We start from the raw sequence: 23011 nt of genomic DNA, 5'->3' as shown, positions 1-23011 counted from the left end.
TACGAGAGGTATCATGCTCTCCAGCCACTACATATTTTGCCATAGGGGGTTTTTACACCTTTCGGGACGTTTTCTCTAGAAGTATGGACTTGCCCCTGATAAAACTTTTACCGTCGTAATGGAGGTAAAAAATGTAAGTTCCTTCAACAAAAATCCAAGTGATTCGAGAGCAGGTCTTAAAGTGAACTTATCCGAAATTTTGTGTGGGAGGTCCACGAAGGAGTGAACAAATTTATTCCATATTTGGACCTTTGGACCTTATATCTGTTAGATATATTAGGATGTGTAAAGTATGGACCAAACACTGTCTCCCTACGAGATTTATCGTTTGCACCATTTTCGAACTTAAACTAAGTATGGACAAAATATTACGAAGGCCAAATTTTGGACCGGAACGACAGATCCGTTCGAGACTTATCTTGCGCTCCAACCAATACACACGGTGTTATAGGAGTTTTTTCCATCTTTCAGGCTATTTTCTCAGGATGTATTGACTTGTTACAAAAAACAAATCAAAGCGATTCAAGAGCAGGTCCTAAACTGAACTTTTACGAAATTTTGTGTGGCAGGTACCCGAGGGTGTGGACCGATAGAGTCCAGATTGGAAACTCATCAATGTCTGGTCGAAATTCGACGATCTGTAAAATATGGAAAAAATCGGTTACTACCTTTCAGAGTAATCCTTCGTACAATTTTTCCGAACATTTTTGAACTTTTGTGGGGATGTACCTGAAGAAGTGTTTGTGGGAGAGGTGCCTAAAGGAATGGACCGTTATGGCGCATCTTCGTACTTAAACTAAATTTAGAATAAATATTACGATGGCCATAGTCCGTTGGGTGCCACCGTGGTGCAATGGTATGCACACCCGCCTTGCACGCTAAAGATCGTGGGTTCGATTCCCAGGCCAGGCAACATCAAATTTTCAACGGTGGCAAGATACCCCTCAGTGATGTTGGCGACATTTCCTGAGTGTTTCAGCCTTGTAAAACTTCTCTACAAGTGGTGTCTTAGGACACGCCGTTCGGACTCGGCAATAAACAGTAGGTCCCATATCATTGAGCTAATATGAATCGGGGTGCACTCATTGATATGAGAGGAGTCTCCCTTGTCCCATCTGGGATGTTTGTGGAACAATTATATATATTATATAGTCCGAATCGGCAGATCCGTTCGAGAGTTATCGTGCGCACAAAATTTTCGAACATTTACGAACTTTTGGGGGGAGGTACCTGAAGGAGTGGACCGATATGGCCCATCTTCCAACTTAAACTAAGTTTGGACAAAATATTACGAAAGCCAAATTTTGGAACAAATCGGCTCATCCGTTCGAGAGTTATCGTGCGCACCAGCCAGACAGACGGACATTGCTGAATCGACTCCAAATTGCCTGAAACGGATTTCGTCCAAACATACTTGGGACAACCTATTTTACATATTTTTCATCTCAAAAAATGTTCTGTAATCATATAACCGAACAACCATAAGCATCAGTTATTGTAAGTTTATAGGAAGGAATAAATATTGTTACCACATCTCTTATTATGGTGTCTGGTTCAAAATATATGGTTGTAGTTACCATATTTATTTTTAAATTGTAACGATGTTTGTTAAAATATATTTTCTGCAACCATATTTTTCGTTATGTGCCTTACCGTTAACTTCAATAACTTCAATACTGTACCCAGAGAATATTGTTACGGAATTTGTAAACAAAATTACATTTTGAATTTATCGGTAATTGATTTTGAATACTAATAATCTAAAATATAATTTATCAAAATTTTGCGTTGATATACATTTCAAAACTCACCTTAAACTTGTGTTTCTCTTTTATATTATTTTATGGAATTTATTTTTAATATTTTGTAAAAACATTAAGCACATTTCTTTTGAACTATTATGTTTAGTTTTCGTACTACATACATACATATCGTATATGAGTTCACATACCACATACATAATTCAATAAACTAACTTTTTAGTTTGTTACTTAAAAAACTAATAGTTTTCCTTTTTGGTTATATTATTCGATTTCCATTTATTAATTAATTATTTCTTAATAAAATGGTATGTCATGTTTAATACTACTCGTGGTATTTTTAAATACTGTTTGAGTTAATTTTGTTTTTTGTTGTTTTTAATTGTCCTGGTCTTTTGAAGATTTTATTTATCGTATAATATAATTTCGTAATGTTTTTTTTTGTCAAATTTTAAAAATTTGTCGCTGTTTTTAAAAACTATTTAGTCTTATTAAGTTTTGCCTGTTGCTTTCTTTATTATTGCATAAACATCAATTCGTTATTATTATTTACATTATTTATTATTTTTTTTTTTATTTTAATAAATATTATAATAAAAAAATGAACACATATATTGTTGCTGTTGTTGTCTTCTTGTTAGTTGGTAGTAGTAATTAAATAGCAGTGTTGTGTAGTTTATATTTTTTGTTTAGTAATAGTGGTAGTAATTCTTTGAACTTTAAATGAAACTGTTATAACACACCACCCTATTAAGCTTTGGATTTTCCATTTACACACATGCTGTTAATAACATTATAGCATTCCAATGAATGAATTATGCATAAATTGCTTTACATGCCAATAATGCCTTGTTTTGGGTTGGCTTTTTTACAACGGAAATATGTAACGGACGGATATGTACAAATAAATCAATGTTCTGTGATAATTGTTTTGGGAAATAATGGGAGGAAATTTTGTTAAATAAAAATTAAAAAAAAATAGTGAGTGTTTTTGATTTAAAATCATTTTGCTTTATTTTTTATTTATTTGCTTATTATAAATTACAAAAATTAGTTTTTTTTTTCTTTACATTTGCAAATTAGTTTTTTACAATATATTCGGTATATTTTTAAAATATTATTGTTTTTAACCTTATTTTTAATTGAAATGGAAAGTATTATAGCAAATGCAGAAAATCTATATCTTAGAAATTTTAAGAAGATTTTGTTTTGCGTAAAATTATTTAAGGAACCAAGAAAATAATTGGTTTACTTTTTTAATTGGTAGAACATTTTATTTAGTTGTAAATTAATTGAAAATTGGTATTGAAACTGTATATTTTAAAAACAAAATAGTTGAGACTGTTTAGATCGAAACTATCAACACAAAATTTTTAATTGTTCCCCATTTTCTTCTGTGTTCTTTATGTTTTGTAGCTAAACTGCATTTGCTATAATATTTTGCACACTGTAATTTCCAATTGGTATAGAAACATATTCTTTAAGTTGATATTTTCAAATAAATAGCAGCCTTATATTCAATTATGTCATTCCCACTGAAAAGCTCAAAATAATATTTTAAAGGATTATTTTCCATCATTAGAAACATAAATCACTGCATTTATTACACTAGGCGACTAGGATCTTCCCTGAGCAACTATAAGACTTACGCATAGATTAATGAAAATAAAGACGAAGGATTACTCAATTTTTCCTCGGTCAAGTAACTCAAACCCAAAAACTCAAAAAAGTTCGAAAACGATTTTTGGGGAAAATTACAATATTTTCTTGGATATTTTTATCAAAGCATTTTGCCATAACAAAATATTTATTAACTTTTAGTTTTTGGCATTTTATATTGAGTTTTTTAGTTACCACACTCAATTCGAACATACTCCTTGAGAGCATTCCGTCGTCTATACCAGCAACCGGCAAAAAGGGGCACACGTGTCCATGACGAGAGTAACACAGCATCAGGCAACCCATACCAACGCACTGTTTGTATTAGTATTGTAGACATAACATTCTTAATAGCCATTTCGCTAAGGGGACGCATACACAAAAAAAAAAAAAAAAAAAAAAAACAAAAGAAGCGACACACAACTTTCTTCATTGCCTGCTCAGCTGAAACTAAATGGTTTTGTTCTCTCCACATGTTATATACGTGAATAAATGTACGCTCCCAAAGAGCATGCCTGCACACTTTGCCTAATGCTGGAGCAACAACAAAACAACCACCATTTAATCTTCACTCAGAAGTCAACGATGAAGGTTGTGCCGTCGCTTTTTTCAATTATTTTTTTTATTTTAGCAATGCAATAACCCACACGATGTTTGTGGAGAGAGCGAAATTTACGCTCTCGGTGTCGTATGCGTGTGACCGCGCATATTTCAATTGTATAGGTGCCGATACCTGGTCTATGCTTTCATTACAGCGTCAGGCGAGAGAGCGCCCACGTGCGCTCATTTGAGAAGTAAACGAAGAAGGTTGTGCCGTCGCTTTTTTCAATTATTTTTAATTTTAGCAATGCAATAACCAACACGATGTTTGTGGAGAGAGCGAAATTTACGCTCTCGATGTCGTATGCGTGTGACCGCACATACTTCATTTGTATGGGTGCCGATACCTGGTCTATACCAGTGGAAGGCATTGTGACTCACAAGAGAGCCAATGTGCTCTAAGTGAGCGGAAATTGGTTATCGCTCACAGCTTGTGTAGTTGTTAACACGTTGCGAGCAACAACAAATTTACGCTCATTGAGAGCACAAGAGAGATCCAAAAATTTCTCTGCCTCACTCTGGTCTATACCATCATTACTGCGTCAGGCGAGAGAGCGCTCATTTAACGTTGCTCTCTCCACACACACAATTCAATCCATTCAAAAAGCATGTACTCACACAATGACACCCCGTAAAGTATGCAATAGAAAAGTATGGTGCCCGACGCTGCTTCATTAGTCTATGACCAGCAATCGGCACACAACAACAAAAACTTGAGCAAACATTGTGTGATTGCATGGTTTTTCAATGCGTTAATAGAGAGAAGCTCTCTTTGCTTGCTCGCGAGTAAAGGGCTGTCGAATGCCGTCTATGACGGTGGCGGTCTTTCTGAGCGAGTCTTTCCTTTGCCAAACCACGATAGATGACAATAAAGAGAACTTATGTTGTTGTTGCAGTCACGTTAACATATATGGGTGATCTTGGCTGTTCTATGACTAACGTTTCTTCTCCGCCACGTTTTTATTCAAAACACCGAAAAACTGAAAATAGCAAACCTAATTGAGGGTCTTTTAGTTTCGATACACCACTTGAAAATATGCCCGAGGATTGTGCATTGTGTTATTCTAGAAGTTAATTTTTATCGAACCCAAGGGTCTAAGGAATAGAGTTCATGGAAAACAGTTTGTCATAAGATTCGATTTGGATTAGGCATATTTACGATTCAATTTAAATTTGTGGAAAAAGTTTTTAAAAGAAGCGTGAATTTCTTAATGACTATTGAAGGTATTTGAAACAAATATGTTTATTAATATCGGAATTAAAAATGTTACAAAAATTCAAGAGACAATAAGTAAGTCAAATTAAATTCATATTTCTGTATTGCTCTTTTTCAGAATCTGCTAAAGTCTACTATTGTCATATGGAGATTTTTGTATCGAAACCTTGGAGTGGAAACTTATGTGAAATCCGGAAAGGAATTATTATATTGTTACGAAGGTAACTGATAGATTTACATCAATTCAGATAAATTTCCGTTAATTTAAATGTGTTAATTGTAACGTAAATTCTTATTAAGTAGTTACTTTATTGGGTTTACAATTACTACTGTATAGATTTTTCTCAATCCTTCAGGATCTTACTCTTCATGTTATTGATTACTTTTACATTCGTTTTATTACAATCATTCAATATTATCGCTCATTGTTTTTCTTTAATTATTGTCCACTTAATGCGAGTTGTATGTATGTTGCACTGTTCAATGGTGTTATTCGAGATGTTACCATATCTTCCGTCTAGAAACATCGGCAAATGTGAAGGGATTGGATATAATTAGGAGGGAATTGTGAGGCAGACGCTCTGTTTTAATTCAGACCACGAACTAAAACCATCAGTTAGAGAAGAAGTGAAGGAAAGCTGTGTGCTTAGTAGAGTTAAGCTGTGTGTTAAGTAAACAAAAACCGATTACGAATTACCAATATTATAGCTCATTGTTTTTCTTTCAATTCTCTCGTATTTCTCACTCTTTCGCTTGTATATGTAAGTGTTATTGTCCACTTAATGCAAGTTGTATGCTTGTTGCACTGTTCAATGGTGTCATTCGAGATGTTACCAGATCTTCCGTCTAGAAACATCGGCAAATGTGAAGGGATTGGATATAATTAGGAGGGAATTGTGAGGCAGACGCTCTGTTTTAATTCAGACCACGAACTAAAACCATCAGTTAGAGAAGAAGTGAAAGAAAGCTGAGTGCTTAGTAGAGTTAAGCTGTGTGCTTCGTAAACTAAAACCGATTACGAAGAGCTGAAGTCAAAGTAAAGTTTTGGAGAATAAACTAACGTCTACACAGAATTGAGTTAAACCTGAGGGAAATTTCACCAGTGAACATGCTGCAATTCGAATAAAAGCTAAATTCTTCAACATCAGCTTTATTTGCGCTCATCCTCTCACTGAAGAAAAGCACGAACAGACCACAGATATATTTTACGAGCGCTTAGAAGAAACATATGACTATTGCCCTGCCCATGACATTAAAATTATTCTAGGCGATTTTAATGCCAAAATTGGAAAGGAGAATATCTTTGGCCCAACAGTCGGGAATTTCAGTCTCCACAGTGAAACATCTGACAATGGTTTGAGGCTGATAGACTTTGCAGCTGCATAAAACTTGGTAGTTAGCAGTACCAGATTTAAGCATCTCGATATTCATAAGGGCACCTGGCTGTCGCCAGATCAAAGAACAAGTAATCAAATTGATCATGTTGTGATAGATGGAAGAAATTCATGGAACGTGTTGGATGTACGATCGTTTCGGGGCGGAAACATTGATTCGGACCACTACCGAACAGACACAACGCGGAAGTTGGACATCGATAGGCTGCAAACACAACAGATAGCCACAGCATATTCCACTCAACTAGCCCAATTGCTTAATGAGAGCACTCCTTGTCCCGATAACATAACAACACAATGACATGCTATTGCCCACTCCATGCAAACAGCCCCAAAATCCATACTTGGATACCAGAGACCTCCACAAAGGAATTCATGGTATGACCAGGAGTGTCGTGCTGCTACCGAAGAGTAAAATGCGGTATATAAAGCTACTTTACAATCAGCAGCAACGCGTAGCGCACGAGAGAGATATCGGGAGAAAAGGAGAGAAGACAAACGTCTTTTCCGCAAGAAAAAGAGAGAAATGTAAAAGCGGGAGTGTGAAAAATTCGAGATGTACAGGAGCCAGAACGAAGTACGAAAATTCTACCAAAGAGTGGAACATCAAACAGATGGCTTTGGTACAGGCACATCCTCCTGTAGAGACCAGCAAGGTAATCTGGTAATCTGGAAGGAACATTTCTCCAATCTGCTGGTATCCAATAGTAGCAAAGACGATGATACCACAGATCCAATCCCAGAAGATGGTATAGAATGTATACCGCACGGACAACATTAGATAAAAACAGCAATCAACCGGCTGAAGAATAATAAAGCTGCAGGAGCCGATGGCTTACCAGCCGAGCTCTTTAAAACCGGAGGCGACGCGCTGATAAGGTGTATGCATCAGCTAGTTAGCACCATCAGGCAGGAAGAACGCGTACCCGACGATTGGAACCTGAGCATCCTGTGTCCCGTCCACAAGAAAGGAGATAAGACTGTATGCTCCGACTATAAAATAGTGTCAGGGATATAGTGCGAACGACTAAAGCCAATGGTCAACGAAATAATTGGACCATACCAATGTGGCTTTAAACCGGGCCAGATATTAACCCTGCGGCAAATCCTGGGGAAGACCCATCTTTTTGTCAATTATAAAGCAGTATTCGACAGTCCCCTCCTATCAAAGGTATTCCATGCAATGTCTGAATTTGTTATCCCCGCAAAGCTCATCCGGCTAAAATGACTTTAACTGATACTAGGTTCTCAGTTAAATTTGGAAAGAACCTCTCCGAACAATTCAGTACCAAAAGAGGTTTCAGACAATGAGACAGCCTTTCGTGTGACCTATTCAACATTTTGCTGGAAAAGGTAATACGAGATGAAAATGTCAAAAGAAATGGCACAATTTACACCAATAGCCACATGTTACTTGCCTATGCTGATGACAGAGACATCATGGGACGATCAGTAGAGGAAGTAACTGATACCTTTAGGAAGGTCGAAGCAGAATCTGCGAAAGTGGGTCTGGCGGTAAACGGTGAGAAGACCAAGTTGATGGTATCGACGCGCAAAGCGTCCATAGAGCTCGGACCAACTGTGGCAGTTGATACCTATAATTTTGAGGTAGTTAAAGACTTCGTCTACCTTGGCACTGCCATAAACACAACAAACAACATCAGTTGTGAAATAAGAAGAAGAATTGTATAGGCCAACATATGCTACTATGGTTTAGGTAAGCAACTTAAAAACAAAGCCACATTTCGTCAAACAAAAATAACACTATACAAAACGCTGATACTACCCGTGCTAATGTATGGCTCCGAAGCATGGGTACTTGCGCAAGCAGATAAGGCAGTGCTTTGTGTGTTTGAGACGAAAATTCTTCAAAAAATCTACGGGCCGATTTGCTTTGACGGTGAATTTCGACGTCGTATGAACCACCAGCTGTACAAGGACATGAATATAGTTAAACTTATCGAGATGCAACGATTGCGTTGGCTAGGCCATATCATAAGAATGAGCGATGACGAACCCGCTAAAAAGGCGTATGAATACAAGCCACATGGCGGTGCACGCAGAATAGGCAGGCCTAAGCTTCGATGGAGCATAAAAGTGGATGAAGAAATGAAAAGGCGCGGTATTCCAGAAAGCGAAGCGAAAAACAGAGAGAATTGGATATTTTTACAGTGTTTTTACAGTGTTTTATTTAACTTGCCTTGGTGTGTGTTTAGTTCAAATCTGGTAACTCATTTTTAACACGGTTGCAGTAGACCAATCTTAGTAAAACTATGCACACTTTTCAGATTTGGATGACAATACACGAATATGAAATCAAAACCAATATTGGTCCATTTTTACACTGTTTTACACTGTTTTATCTAATTTGCTTTTCAAATCTGGTAACTAATTTTTCACACAGTTGCAGTTGACCAATCGAACTTAAAATTTGCACACATTTCAGATTTGGATGACAATACATGAATATGAAATCAAAACCAATATTGGTCCATTCTTACAGTGGTTTTACGGTGTCTAACTTAACCCCCTTTTCAACTGTGGTAACTGATTTTTAACGCGGTTGCAGTTGACCAATTGGACTAAAACTTTGCAAACTTTTCAGATTTGGATGACAATACATGAATATGAAATCAAAACCAATATTGGTCAATTTTTACACTGTTTTACAATTTTTTATCTAATTTGCTTTTCAAATCTGGTAACTCATTTTCAACACAGATGTAATTGACCAAGCGAACTAAAACTTTGCAAATTTTTCAGATTTGGATGACAATACATGAATATGAAACCAAAACCAATATGGGTCCATTTTTTCCTGTAGCTCCCATCCAGCGGTACCACTCGATTTTAGGTATTTTATCGTCATTTTAAGCCCGTATTGGCTGTTTTTTGACAACTACAACTACTTTCCAATGGTACAGAAACGTGCCCATTAACAATTATGGACATAGGTCCAGGTGTTTGTGTAGCCCCCATATTACGGCTCCACCCAATTTCAAGTGTTTTTACAGTGTTTTATTTAACTTGCTTTGGTCGTTTAGTTCAAGTCTGGTAACTCATTTTTAACACAGTTGCAGTTGACCAGTCGGACTAAAACTTTGAACACTTTTCAGAGTTGGATGACAATACATAAATATGTAATTAAAACAAAGATTGGTCCATTTCACAGTGTTTTAACGTGTACTATTTGAATTGCATTTCAAATCTGGTAACTCATTTTCCACACAGTTGCAGTTGACCAATCGAACTGAAACTTTGCACACTTTTCAGATTTGTATGACAATACATGAATATGGGCCCAATTTTTCCTACAGCCATATAGCGGCACCACCCGATTTCAGGTACTTTGAGGATTTTATCTTAAGTTTTGCCGGAATTAGCTGTCATTTGGCATTTCCAAAGATACAGACATTTACCCACCAAAAATTGTGAACAGAGGTCCAGGTTTTGGTATAGCCCCCTTATAGCGGTACGACCTAATTTTAAGAGTTTTAAGGATTTTATCTCAATTTTTAGGTGAATTGGCTGTAACGTGGCATTTGGAGTCCACAATGGTACAGAAACTTCCCCAACAAAAACTATGGACATAATTCCAGGTTTTGGTATAGCCTTAATATAACGGAACTACACGAAAAAATTTATTTACTCAAAAGTTAAAGTGTATTTACTAAAAAGTTAAAAATAAAATCTAATTTAAAAAAATTAAGTTTCAGTGTTTTATTTAGAAATGCACTTAAAACTAGAAAATAATTTGTCACTTAGCCTCAATAAATATATTCTTTCTCATGATGGAATCTCTCAAATAAAACGCTTGCATTTAAATTATAAATGGTGGCAAAATTAAACGGCAAGCGTTTTATTTGAGAGATTCCATCATGAGAAAGAATATATTTATTGAGGCTAAGCGACAAATTATTTTCTAGTTTTAAGTGCATTTCTAAATAAAACACTGAAACTTAATTTTTTTAAATTAGATTTTATTTATTATTATTATTATTATTACAGTGTTTTATTTAACTTGCCTTGGTGTGTGTTTAGTTCAAATCTGGTAACTCATTTTTAACACGGTTGCAGTTGACCAATCGAACTAAAACTTTGCACACTTCTCGGATTTGGATGACAATACACGAATATGAAATCAAAACCAATATTGGTCCATTTTTACACTGTTTTACAGTGCTTTATCTAATTTGCTTTTCAAATCTGGTAACACATTTTTCACATAGTTGCAGTTGACTAATCTAACTTAAAATTTGCACACTTTTTAGATTTGGATGACAATACATGAATATGAAATCAAAACTAATATTGGTCCATTCTTACAGTGTTTTTACGGTGTCTAACTTGACCACCTTTTCAAATCTGGTAACTGATTTTTAACACGGTTGCACTTGACCAATCGAACTAAAACTTTGCACACTTTTCAGATTTAGATGACAATACATGAATATGAAACCAAAACAAATATAGGTCCATTGTTTCCTATAGCCCCCATATAACGGTACCACCCGATTTCTGGTATTTTGGTTTTCAAATCTGGTAAATCGTCTTTCATTCAGTTGCAGGTGACCAATCGTACTTAAACTTTGCACACTTTTCAGATTTGGATGACAATACATGAATATGAAATCAAAACTAATATTGGTCCATTCTTACAGTGTTTTTACGGTGTCTAACTTGACCCCTTTTAAAATCTGGTAACTGATTTTTAACACAGTTGCAGTTGACCAATCGAACTAACACTTTGCACATTTTTCAGATTTAGATGACAATACATGAATATCAAACCAAAACCAATATGGGTCCATTTTTTCCTATAGCCTCCATATAACGGTACCAACCGACTTCTGGTATTTTGAGGATTTTGTCTTCATTTTTAGCCCGAATTTGCTGTAACTTGGAGTTTGGAGTTCTCCATAGTCCAGGAACTTCCCCACAAAAAATTGTGGATGTAGGTCAAGGTTTAATATAGCATCCATATAACTGTACCACCCAATTTCAAGCATTTTAATTTACATTTTCTGCTCAAATGAACTGTAGTTCGGCATTTGGGGATCTCAGTGGTCAAAAAATGTATTTACTAAAAAGTTAAAAATAAAAAATAATTTAAAAAAATTAAGTTTCCGTGTTTTATTTAGAAATGCACTTAAAACTAAAAAATAATTTGTCGCTTAGCCTCAATATATATGTTCTTTCTCATGATAGAATCTCTCAAATAAAACGCTTGCCGTTTAATTTTGCCACCATTCATAATTTAAATGCAAGCGTTTTATTTGAGAGATTCCATCATGAGAAAGAATATATTTATTGAGGCTAAGCGACAAATTATTTTCTAGTTTTAAGTGCATTTCTAAATAAAACACTGAAACTTAATTTTTTTAAATTAGATTTTATTTCTTAATTCGGTCTATGGAACAAATGTTCTGTAATGGGCCAGCTAAGTAAGTAAGTTACTAAATATATGGTTGCATATGAATGTATGGTAAATATCTAGAAATACATATTGTTGTAATATATGTTTGCAACAAAAATATATTTTTATATAGTTCCATTACTTATCATGTTCTCGAAATGGGTTCTTTAACAGTATTTATTTGTTGTGTACATTTGCTCGAAAAATCATAAACATCATATCATTACCACTTCTCATATTATGGTGGCTGACACAAATTATATGGTTATAGAAACCCTATATATTTTTAAATAGTGACGATGTCAAAATATATTTCTGTGGGGATCAATCATGTGGTGTCCGGCTAGGGACCAGTTCACGTTACCCAATAAAAGCTTTGTTCCTTTAATTTTTTAATGGTAAAAGAGAAAACAGTCAAAGTTGCTCTCTCATGACAAGTTTTATTAGAAAAGTAAAGGAACGGAAAAATGGTAGATCTGGTAACAATGTCAGAAAGAAACATAGAAATTCAATTTTTTTCTTTTATTTCACAGTTTTTAATTTGGTTTTGTCTCAGCTCGCTTTTTACTTTTGTTTTCGTTTATGTTTTCTTCATAGCAAAATAATAATCGTCAAACAAATGTCGAAAAATCAGTTCTACCATTTTCTACTTGAAGAAATTTTTTCTGGTAGCCTGAGGTAGACGAGAACGCCATTTTTGTTCTCTCTCTCTCTCTCCTGAAAATTGCTTTCAGTTTTACCACTTTTTGGGGTTAAGGAACGCTTTGCAGGTTAAAAATGTTAAAAATTGTAACCTCAGGCAAGTAAAGGAACACACCTAATGTTTTTATATTCAGAAATTATAATAGTTAATCAGTTTTTCTCTCATAATCATTTTCAGTATAATTTTTTATTGATGAACTTTAATGTCGCTGAGGCAAGAACAGGATGAAACTCTCCTCTACGTTTGGTTTGGTTTTTGTTTGTGGCTCTCCTTAATCTAACAATTTGAAAATTAATTTTTAAATATTATATTTTTCTGTTTTTGTTGCAGATGTAAATAAAGCGGAATACTATCTGTCATGGTGGAAACCAGAGGTAAGGATTTCTTATTTGAAATATTTTAAACTTTTACAATTGTTTAATATTCAATTCAATATAAAAACCAGTGAAGTGATTTATTTTTTTATGTATTGGCTATTGATGGTTGATTCCTACAAATTTTTACATAGTAGAGGGATATGGCCATAATCATCATATTTTGATAAAAAAAAAATGAGGTAACGATAGGTCAGAGTTTTGATTGCAGCATATTCATTGTGTCACAATATATTTGTGGCAAACGCAAACATGTATTTATTTACAGTTACCATAACTATTGTTCTGACAAAACATGATGTATTTAACCATATTTCCCCTGTTTGTGTGGGAAATTTTTGACAAGTTGACAAATTATATTGAATTTATAAGGCTGCTCTTTTGTATTGTTTTTTTATGTAATTTTTTTTATTTATTTTTGCTTGTATTTTGAATACAATTTTTTTGTTTTTATAAAACGTCTAAATATATATTTTACCATAACCCCATTCTATTTGCTTATAACTACTTTTACAAAAATTGTACAAAATGAAATATTCTATCAAAAAAAAAAAGGCTGACATTATTGATATTTATTATTTTCTTTAAATGCAACCAATAATTTGATATTTTTTTTATTTGAAATTAAAATTATTAATTTGTTGTGCTTATTTATTATTTTGTATTAAAGTTGTTTATTATTTCTTTCTTTAGAGCTTTACATTGTATTTTTTTACAAAAAATCGAAACAAAAATATTTAAATTCTTTTTTAATTCGTTGCCTATTTTTGTTGTATTCTGCATCTGACAAAGAAAACCTTTGGGTTGCTTAAATCGTTCTTGTTTTTTACTCTTGGAAATTTATATATTTTATTTATTTATTTCTTATTTTTTATGATTTTTAAAGTAACTTCTTTTTTCATTTATCCGGTGATTTAACATATTTATGCTATTTTGTTTTTTGTGATTTTTCGTTTGGCATTGTTATTTATGTGGTGTTCTGAATTTTTATTTGATTGTTTTTTGTTTTTCTTTTAGACACTTATTTATTTCTGCTATATATTAGTTTTTGTAACATTTCAAGTTATTATTGAGTTGATAAAAAACACAAAGAAGTAAGGAGAGAAATTGTTTAACAGTTGTGAAATGGAAAAACTTGACAAAAAAAACTATTTAAGGTCACACAGTAGAAAAATTTACACATTTTTCTCTTGAATCCAAAAAATTATATTGCCAGTAATTTGGGAAAAAATGTAATATAACAGCAATTTTTTTACCAAATTTGGCGTAAACAGATGCCTGTTTTATAATATAACCATTTGTATATTCGAATTTATTTTATACAGATACTTCATTTTTTCATGTTTATAAAATTTTCCTTTAATTTTCTCTCTTTAGCTAAATCCATATTTTCCCCATCTTCTCTATTATTTCCCACTTCATTTCAATTGATATTTAATTGACAGTTTTTCTTCACTCCCAGCCGTCTGAAATTCATCAAATGTTTCACATAACCAACAAAAAAGTAGCCACTATTTGAATTCCATTTTGTCTCCCTCCATTTAACCAAAAAGCCAATATCAGATGCTTTACATTATTTCTTCCACTTATTCCCATTCATTTGAAACGAACAAAAAGGAACCACATATTTGATGTGAGTCCGTTTTATTGGAAAAAATAACTTCAAGTATCCTTTTGAACTTGTTCAAACTGTCAACTAATGAAGTTTTTTATTTTTACTTTGATGGTACTCGAAAAAAATGCCAACCACAATGTGTTGGAATTGCGTGTGCTATGTAAATGTGTCCCCTCCTCCGAAGAAGAATTAATAAAGGATTTGAAAACTGTATTTGATTGACCACAAAAATGAACGGATAAATGATTGACCACAAAAACATCAGAAAGGAAGAATATATACTCAGTTTGCAAGGGTCAATATTTAAACGTCATATTGAATATGTCAATGCCAATGTAACCAATAAGATTTTTGATAAAAGTTAAATGATAGACGTTTAGGTGGTCCCATGCGAAGCAAGTTGAAATGGTAAGGTTATATGTATATTAGTCTAAGCCAGGAAAAAACATCGGAAGGCCTCTAATATGACGGAATATTATAAGAGGTAATCAACACCGGCGGACCCAGGTAAGATAAACTGTATTGACTCAGAGCTTCCACCCACTACCCACAAAATGAAAAGACTCGGGGTCTGTTTTTTTATGGTCATGCTCAACTATTTAAGGAAATGCATAATCTTCATGCCGCCTGATAATCTAGCACCACGGTGATCAACTGTACATTATTATAGAGTACAGCATTCTACTTTAGGTACCCGCGCTCTATGTTTTGTAATTACTCTATTTTTGATGGGCGTACTCTATCTCCTCTATGTTTTTGGTTTGTATTACAAATACTTGTGAACATGTGAATACCTATCCAGCAAACCAATCATACCGACATCGTAACGAAATCGGAACAAAATTCGGACCCTCTATCCGAAATCGTAACGATATCTTAACAAAAGTTGTATGAAATGGTTGACATAATTCCGAAACGAAATGTCGGAGCAAAATCGGATCGATTTCGCTCCGAAATCGAAAGAAAATCCTTTGGAAATTAGGAAAGCGAATTTTTTCTTCCGAATCTTCGTATAAATTTCTGAACGATTTCGGAATATTGTCGTATGCAAATCGGAGGTACCTTCCGAATCTTAGTAAAGATTTTGGAACAATGTCGTATGAATATCGAAGGAAAAAAATCCTTCCGACGCCTCTGTTTTATTGATAATTTTTTCTTTATGCTTTTTTTGAATATTGCAATTTCGAACGTTTCTAATGATTTTCACTGTTGTTACCATTTTGTAATTATAGTAGAACAATGTAAACTTTATAATTAATTATAATTAAAACATTTATAAATTGTATATGCGAATTATATAACCAACAACTTTGTTTTTCGACAACAAACTAAAATGAAACCAACCCTTTGCTGTTAGATACATACAAAAGGTGGTTGTTGTGCGAAGGGAAATTTGTTTCCGACATTTCTCTCCGAAGTCTTACCGAAATTGGCAGAAAAACACTGGTATATTCGAAGGGAAATTTACTTTTGACATTCTCTCTGAAATCGGAACTAAATCTGGACGAATTCCCCTACGAAAAATCTTATAGAAATCGGAACGAAATCTGAACGATTTTGCTTCCGAAATTGTTCAGATGTGTCGGACATCCGACACTTGGTTAGCTGGGTAGGTAATCCAATGAAATGAAGAAAATCTAGGCAGAAATAGGTGTTCTTGTGTCGTTAGACGACCTCACAAAAGTCTTCTATTATCTGTAGAAGACCTATAAAGGTCTTCTGTTGTCCACATAAGACCTCTAGAGGTTTTTCTGTTGTCTTTAGTAGACACCCAGAGGTGTTCTGCTATCTTTAGAAGACCTCCATAGGTCTTATGTTGTCTATAGGAGACCACCAGAGATCTTCTTCTGTCTTTAGAATACCCTCAAAAGTTTTCTGATGTAGTTAGAAGACAGAAGGTTTTCTGTTTAGAAGCCCTCCTAAAGGTCTAATGTTGTATGAAGAAGACCACCAGAGGTAAACTGTTGTCTTTAGAAGACCCCCAAAAGTCTTCTATTGGTTTTAGAAGACCTGCAAATATCTTCTCTTGTCTTAAGAAGACCTCCAAAGTTCTTCTGTCGTTTCAAGAGGACCTCCAAAGGTCTTCTATTGGCTTTAGAGGGCCTCCAAAGATCTTCAGTTGTCTTTAGAAGACCTCAAAAGGTCTTCTGTTGTCTTTAGATGACCTCATGAGAATTCTGTTGTCTATAAAAGGTCTTCTTTTGCCTATAGAAGACCTCCAAAGGTTTTCGGTTGCCTTTAAATATTAAAAGACCTCCAAAGGTCCGACCGACATTTGGTTTGCTGGGCCGAAGTAGGTATTCTTGTGTCGTTAGATGATCTCGCAAAAGTCTTCTATTGTCTGTAGAAGACCTGTAAAGGTCTTCTGTTGTTCATATAAGACCTCTAGAGGTTTTTCTGTTGTATTAAGAAGACCTCTAGAGGTTTTCTAATGTCTTTCGAAGACCTCCAAAGATCTTATGTTGTCAATAGGAGACCACTACGGTCTTCTGCTGTCTTTAGAATATCCTCAATAGTTTTCTGATGTCGTTAGAAGACCGCCAGAGGTTATCTGTTTAGAAGCCCTCCAAAGGTCTAATGTTGTCTTTAAAAGACTCCCAAAGGTCTTATGTTGCTCTTAAAAGACCTCCAAAGGTCTGGTGGGCAGAAATAGGTATTCTTGTGTCGTTAGACGACCTCGCAAAAGTCTTCTATTGTCTGTAGAAGACCTGTAAAGGTCTTCTGTTGTTCATATAAGACCTCTAGAGGTTTTTCTGTTGTATTAAGAAGACCTCCAGGGGTTTTCTGTTGTCTTTAGAAGACCTCCAAAGATCTTATGTTGTCAATAGGAGACCACTAGGGTCTTCTGCTGTATTTAGAATACCCTCAATAGTTTTCTGATGTCGTTAGAAGACCGCCAGAGGTTATCTGTTTAGAAGCCCTCCAAAGGTCTAATGATGTCTTTAAAAGACCCCTAAAGGTCTGCTGTTGCTCTTAAAAGACCTCCAAAGGTCTGGTGGGCAGAAATAGGTATTCTTGTGCCATTAGACGACCTCGCAAAAGACTCCTATTGTCTGTAGAAGACCTGTAAAGGTCTTCTGTTGTTCATATAAGACCTCTAGAGGTTTTTTTTGTTGTATTTGGAAGACCTCTAGAGGTTTTCTGATGTCTTTAGAAGACCTCCCGAGGTTTTCTGTTGTCTTTAGAAGACCTCCAAAGGTCTTATGTTGTCTATAGGAGACCACCAGGGTCTTCTGCTGTCTTTAGAATACTCTCAAACGATTTCTGATGTCTTTAGAAGACTTCCCGAGGTTTTCTGTTGTCTTTAGAAGCCCTCCTAAGGTCTAATGTTGTCTGAAGAAGACCACGAGAGGTCTTCTGCTGTCTTTAGAAGACGCCCAAAAGTCTTCTATTGGTTTTAGAAGACCTCCAAATATCTTCTGTTGTCTTAAGAAGACCTCCAAAGCTATTCTGTTGTTTTAAGAGGACCTTCGAAGATCTTCTGTTTGCTCCTCCAAAAATCTTCAGTTGCCTTTAGAAGATGTCAAAAGGTCTTCTGTTGCCTTTAGAAGACCTCAAAAGGTCTTCTATTGTCTTTAGTAGACCTCAAGAGATCTTCTGTTGTCTATAAAAGGTCTTCTGCTGCCTATAGAAGACCTCCAAAGGTTTTCGGTTGCCTTTAAAAGACCCCCAAAGGTCTTCTGTTGTTCTGAAAAGACCTCCAAAGGTCTGGTGGGCAGAAATAGGTATTCTTGTGTCGTTAGGCGACCTCCAAAAGTCTTCTATTGTCTGTAGAAGACCTGTAAAGGTCTTCTGTTGTTCATATAAGACCTCTCGAGGTTTTTCTGTTGTATTAAGAAGACCTCTAGAGGTTTTCTGATGTCTTTCGAAGACCTCCAGAGGTTTTCTGTTGTCTTTAGAAGACCTTCAAAGATCTTATATTGTCAATAGGAGACCACTAGGGTCTTCTGCTGTATTTAGAATACCCTCAATAGTTTTCTGATGTCGTTAGAAGACCGCCAGAGGTTATCTGTTTAGAAGCCCTCCAAAGGTCTAATGTTGTCTTTAAAAGACCCCTAAAGGTCTGCTGTTGCTCTTAAAAGACCTCCAAAGGTCTGGTGGGCAGAAATAGGTATTCTTTTGCCATTAGACGACCTCGCAAAAGGCTTCTATTGTCTGTAGAAGACCTGCAAAGGTCTTCTGTTGTTCATATAAGACCTCTAGAGGTTTTTTTGTTGTATTGGGAAAACCTCTAGAGGTTTTCTGATGCCTTTAGAAGACCTCCCGAGGTTTTCTGTTGTCTTTAGAAGACCTCCAAAGGTCTTCTGTTGTCTATAGGAGACCACCAGGGTCGTCTGCTGTCTTTAGAATACTCTCAAACGATTTCTGATGTCTTTAGAAGACCTCCCGAGGTTTTCTGTTGTCTTTAGAAGCCCTCCTAAGGTCTAATGTTGTCTGAAGAAGACCACCATAGGTCTTCTGCTGTCTTTAGAAGACGCCCAAAAGTCCTCTATTGGTTTTAATAGACCTCCAAATATCTTTTCTTGTCTTAAGAAGACCTCCAAAATTCTTCTGTCGTTTTAAGAGGACCTCCAAAGGTCTTCTGTTGGCTTTAGAGGACCTCCAAAGATCTTCAGTTGCCTTTAGAAGACCTCAAAAGGTCTTCTGTTGTCTTTAGAAGACCTCAAGAAATTTTCTGTTGTCTATAAAAGTGTTCTGTTGCCTATAGAAGACCTCCAAAGGTTTTCGGTTGCCTTTAAAAGACCCCCAAAGGTATTCTGTTGCTCTTAAAAGACCTCCAAAGGTTTTCAGTTGCCTTTAGAAGGCAAAAATTCTCTGTGTTCCTCCAAAGGTTTTCTGTCCTCTTTTTGTTTGGTCTGTAACTTTTTACACATTTGTATTTGTACTCTATTTTCATTCAAAAATATTGGTCACCGTATCTATCAGCAAACATCATGAAAGAGAGGGGAAAGAGAGAGAGAGAGCAGAGGAGGATAGGAACATTTCGGGTTTTTGTAGTTCTTTTTTACCATAATTTTTAAAAATATTTTTTTCTAAATGCTGCCTCTTTTTCAAATATTATCCGAGAATTTTATTTGTAATTCGACACATTTCAATTGTAATCCGAGAATTTGATTTGTAATTCGTTATATTTCATTTGTATTTCGAATTTGTCCATTTGCAATTTGAATTATTTCATTATTTGTAATTCGAATTATTTTATTTGTGATTCGAATTGTTTTATTTGTAGTTCGAATTTTGTCATTTGTAATTCGAATTATTTTATTTGAAATTACAAATAGAAAAATTCGAATTACAAATGGAGTAAATTGAGTTACAAATGGATTACTTCGAATTACATATAAAACTATTCGAACTAAAAATAGAAGAATTCAAATTACAATTGAAATGTTTCGAATTACAACTGGAATTCTCGAATTACAAATAAAATGTTACGAATTACAAATGGAATTCTCGAATTACATCTGTAAAAGGTGTAGTTTTATATTTGGTTTTTCGAATTACAAATAAAATATTGCGAATTACAAATGGAGTTATTCGAATTTCAAATGGAATAATATGAATTTTAAATGGTATAATTCGAATTACAAATGAAATATTTCGAATTTCAAATGGAATAATTCATATTACAATTGAAATGTTTCGAATTTCAAATGGAATTCTCGAATTACAAATAAAATGTTACGAATTACAACTAAAATAATTCGAACTACATCTGAAAAAGGTGTAGTTTATATTTGGTTGTTCGAATTACAAATGAAATGTTGCATATTACAAATGGAGTAATTCGAATTTCAAATTGTATAATTCGAATTATTAATGAAATATTCCGAATTTCAAATGGAATAATTGGAATTACAAACGATATTATCATATTAGAAGTGAAATATTTCGAATTAAAAACAGAATTCCCTACAAATGAAATGCTACAGCTAGAAAAACTCGAATTACATCTGAAAAAAGGTGTATTTCAAAGTTTCTTTTTTGTTAAACAAAATCTCCTTCACATTTCTTTGTGTTTTATTTGCTTTTATTTATTTTTATTCTATTGTTTTTGTGTTTTATTTTTACTGTTAATTTCTCATACTTACATACATTTAAAATTAAAAATCATTGTGTTTTTTTTCTCGCTGTAGAAACTGAAAATTCCTAAATTGTTTGTGTTAGTTGTTGTTGTTCGTTTACCATTATGATTATTTAAAAAAATCAAATCAAGTATCAAAATCAAACAAAAGAAAAACATTAATTATTGTTTAATAATATTACGTGCTTGCTGCAATGCCATGCAACATTTTACCCACAATTATTGTCACAATGCTAACGCCAATTGTCAATTTCCAAATTCCGGCGGCCGCCATTACTACTCCACCACTGTGGGCATGCGATTGTGTTTGACGATTATAGGGATTTTGATTTTGATATTGTGGCGGTGGTTTGTTATAACTATTTGGACTCGGGTAACCACCGGGATATGGGGCCAAGCCACCACCGCTTCCGCCCAAAATGCCACTGCTGCCGCCGGGTGGACCACCAGTACCACCTGGAGCATTATAGAACGGTTGTTGGCCAAATACAAACGGTGAATTGTAGGGATTCAGCGGCTGCATGCCATTTTGGCCACGGCCGGGGTTAAGTACGCTACCTGGATGATTGGGTTGAGGAAATTGTTGAAATGCCGGTGCAACAGTTGGTGAATTATATGGAAATATGGGTAGATTTGGCAGTATGGGCACCGATTGTGGCGCACCAAAAACATAATGTGGATCGATAAGAGCCGGGCCGCTGCCGCCGCCATTGTTGCCATTTTGACCATGACCATTGCCGGTCGGTGCCCCATTGCCAATGCTACCACCATTAGAACTAGCATAATCACTATTATAATTATTGTTGTTGTTATTCTTAGTTGTATAGCCATTAGTTTGGTAACCATTCGACGATGATGTACCCGGTTTGGCCCCATTACCATTGTGATTGATATAAGCATGTGTATTAAGTGTGGGATTTGATGAGGAACCCGATGAGAAGATATTAATTTCTGGACCAGGTTTCAAACTGGATCCTATTGTATGGTGATTATGTGTGAATGTATTGTGCAAAATATATATGTAACATTGTAAATGTGTGCGAGCGTGTGAAGTGTGGATTATTCACATTTCATAATGAAGCCGTTGCCCAATGATATGACGAAAGACGAAAAGAGAAATAGAAAAAGAGAAAAACACATGTTATGGTGTTAGTAAATGTTCACAATTATACTCTCTCATTATATATAGTAATTTAAGTAGGGTTCTTTCTACTACTTTTGTGATCTTGTTGCATTTTTTTTTTACCATAATAAACAAGCATGCAGTAGTCAAAGTGATAAGGTATCATCTAAATATTTAAAAAACGGATTGCAAATAAAAAACAATGCAGAACATTTAGCTGTAACAGACTTCTCTTCAAATAAGACAATGGTTTGGAAAAAATGATTAATTGATGTCAATATTGAATATATATTTGATAAGTATACCATAGATATAATTATGCTCAAAACCAAAGATTTTTTACATTCCATTTCTTTAATTCTTAGTTTACGTTACCCATAACTAAATTCAATATTCTCCACCAAAAATTGCAAAATATGTATATCAGATTCATTAAATCAGACGGGATAGGCGTCTGATTTAATGAATCTGATATACATATTTTGCAATTTTTGGTGTATGGATTCGGGCATCAAATCTCACATACAGTCAATATGTGCAGAAATTATGAAAGAATGCGCACGGTGCGCCTTAACTAACTTTAAATGAAAACCGCTTATATCTGTAAAGTTTACGGGGATTTTGAAAGAGCAATGTTCATAGACGAGGAAATCCAATAACAAGAAGAAATCGCTGGACGGATTTTAAAAAATGGCGGGCAAAGTTCAAATTTTTTTGATTTTCTAAGGTTTTCAGGATTTTGCTTGGAAACGGAAAGACCCACCGAAATGGGACTAAAGAAAATGTTGTAGAGAATTTTCACTGATACAACATTTTCTTCAGTTCCATTTCGATAAGACTTACCGCTTCCAAGCAAAATTCTGAACACCTTAGAAAACCAAAAAAATGTGAACTTTGACCGCGCGATTTTTTCTTGTTGGATTTTTCTCGTCTATGAACATTCCTCTTTCAAAAACCCCCTAACTTCCCAGGTATAAGCGGTTTTCATATAAAGTTAGTTAAGGCGCACGGTACATTACATTGTTTTATAAGGAGGCGATACAGTCAGTGCATTGTCCCAACTTGA

At 34.7% G+C, this 23011-nt stretch overlaps 2 protein-coding genes across 51 annotated transcripts in view; both read right to left on the bottom strand.

Annotated features, from left to right (window-relative positions):
- Positions 1-23011, bottom strand: part of LOC141397847 (uncharacterized) — a 401443-nt gene that overhangs the window by 5236 nt on the left and 373196 nt on the right. The window lies entirely within an intron of this gene.
- LOC141396730 (uncharacterized) lies at positions 2749-21882 on the bottom strand (the record flags this gene model as incomplete). Its single annotated transcript, XM_073972366.1, has 2 exons — positions 2749-21598; positions 21674-21882. Coding segments are annotated over 2 exons (807 nt in total), but the record flags the coding sequence as incomplete, so codon positions are not given.

This window comes from Musca autumnalis, unplaced genomic scaffold, assembly GCF_047663935.1.
Source record: "Musca autumnalis isolate F117 unplaced genomic scaffold, ASM4766393v1 scaffold_3, whole genome shotgun sequence".
NCBI classification, from domain to species: domain Eukaryota; kingdom Metazoa; phylum Arthropoda; class Insecta; order Diptera; family Muscidae; genus Musca; species Musca autumnalis.
The sequence above is the reverse complement of the archived record's forward strand: the minus strand, read 5'-3'. Positions and strand labels throughout refer to the sequence as shown.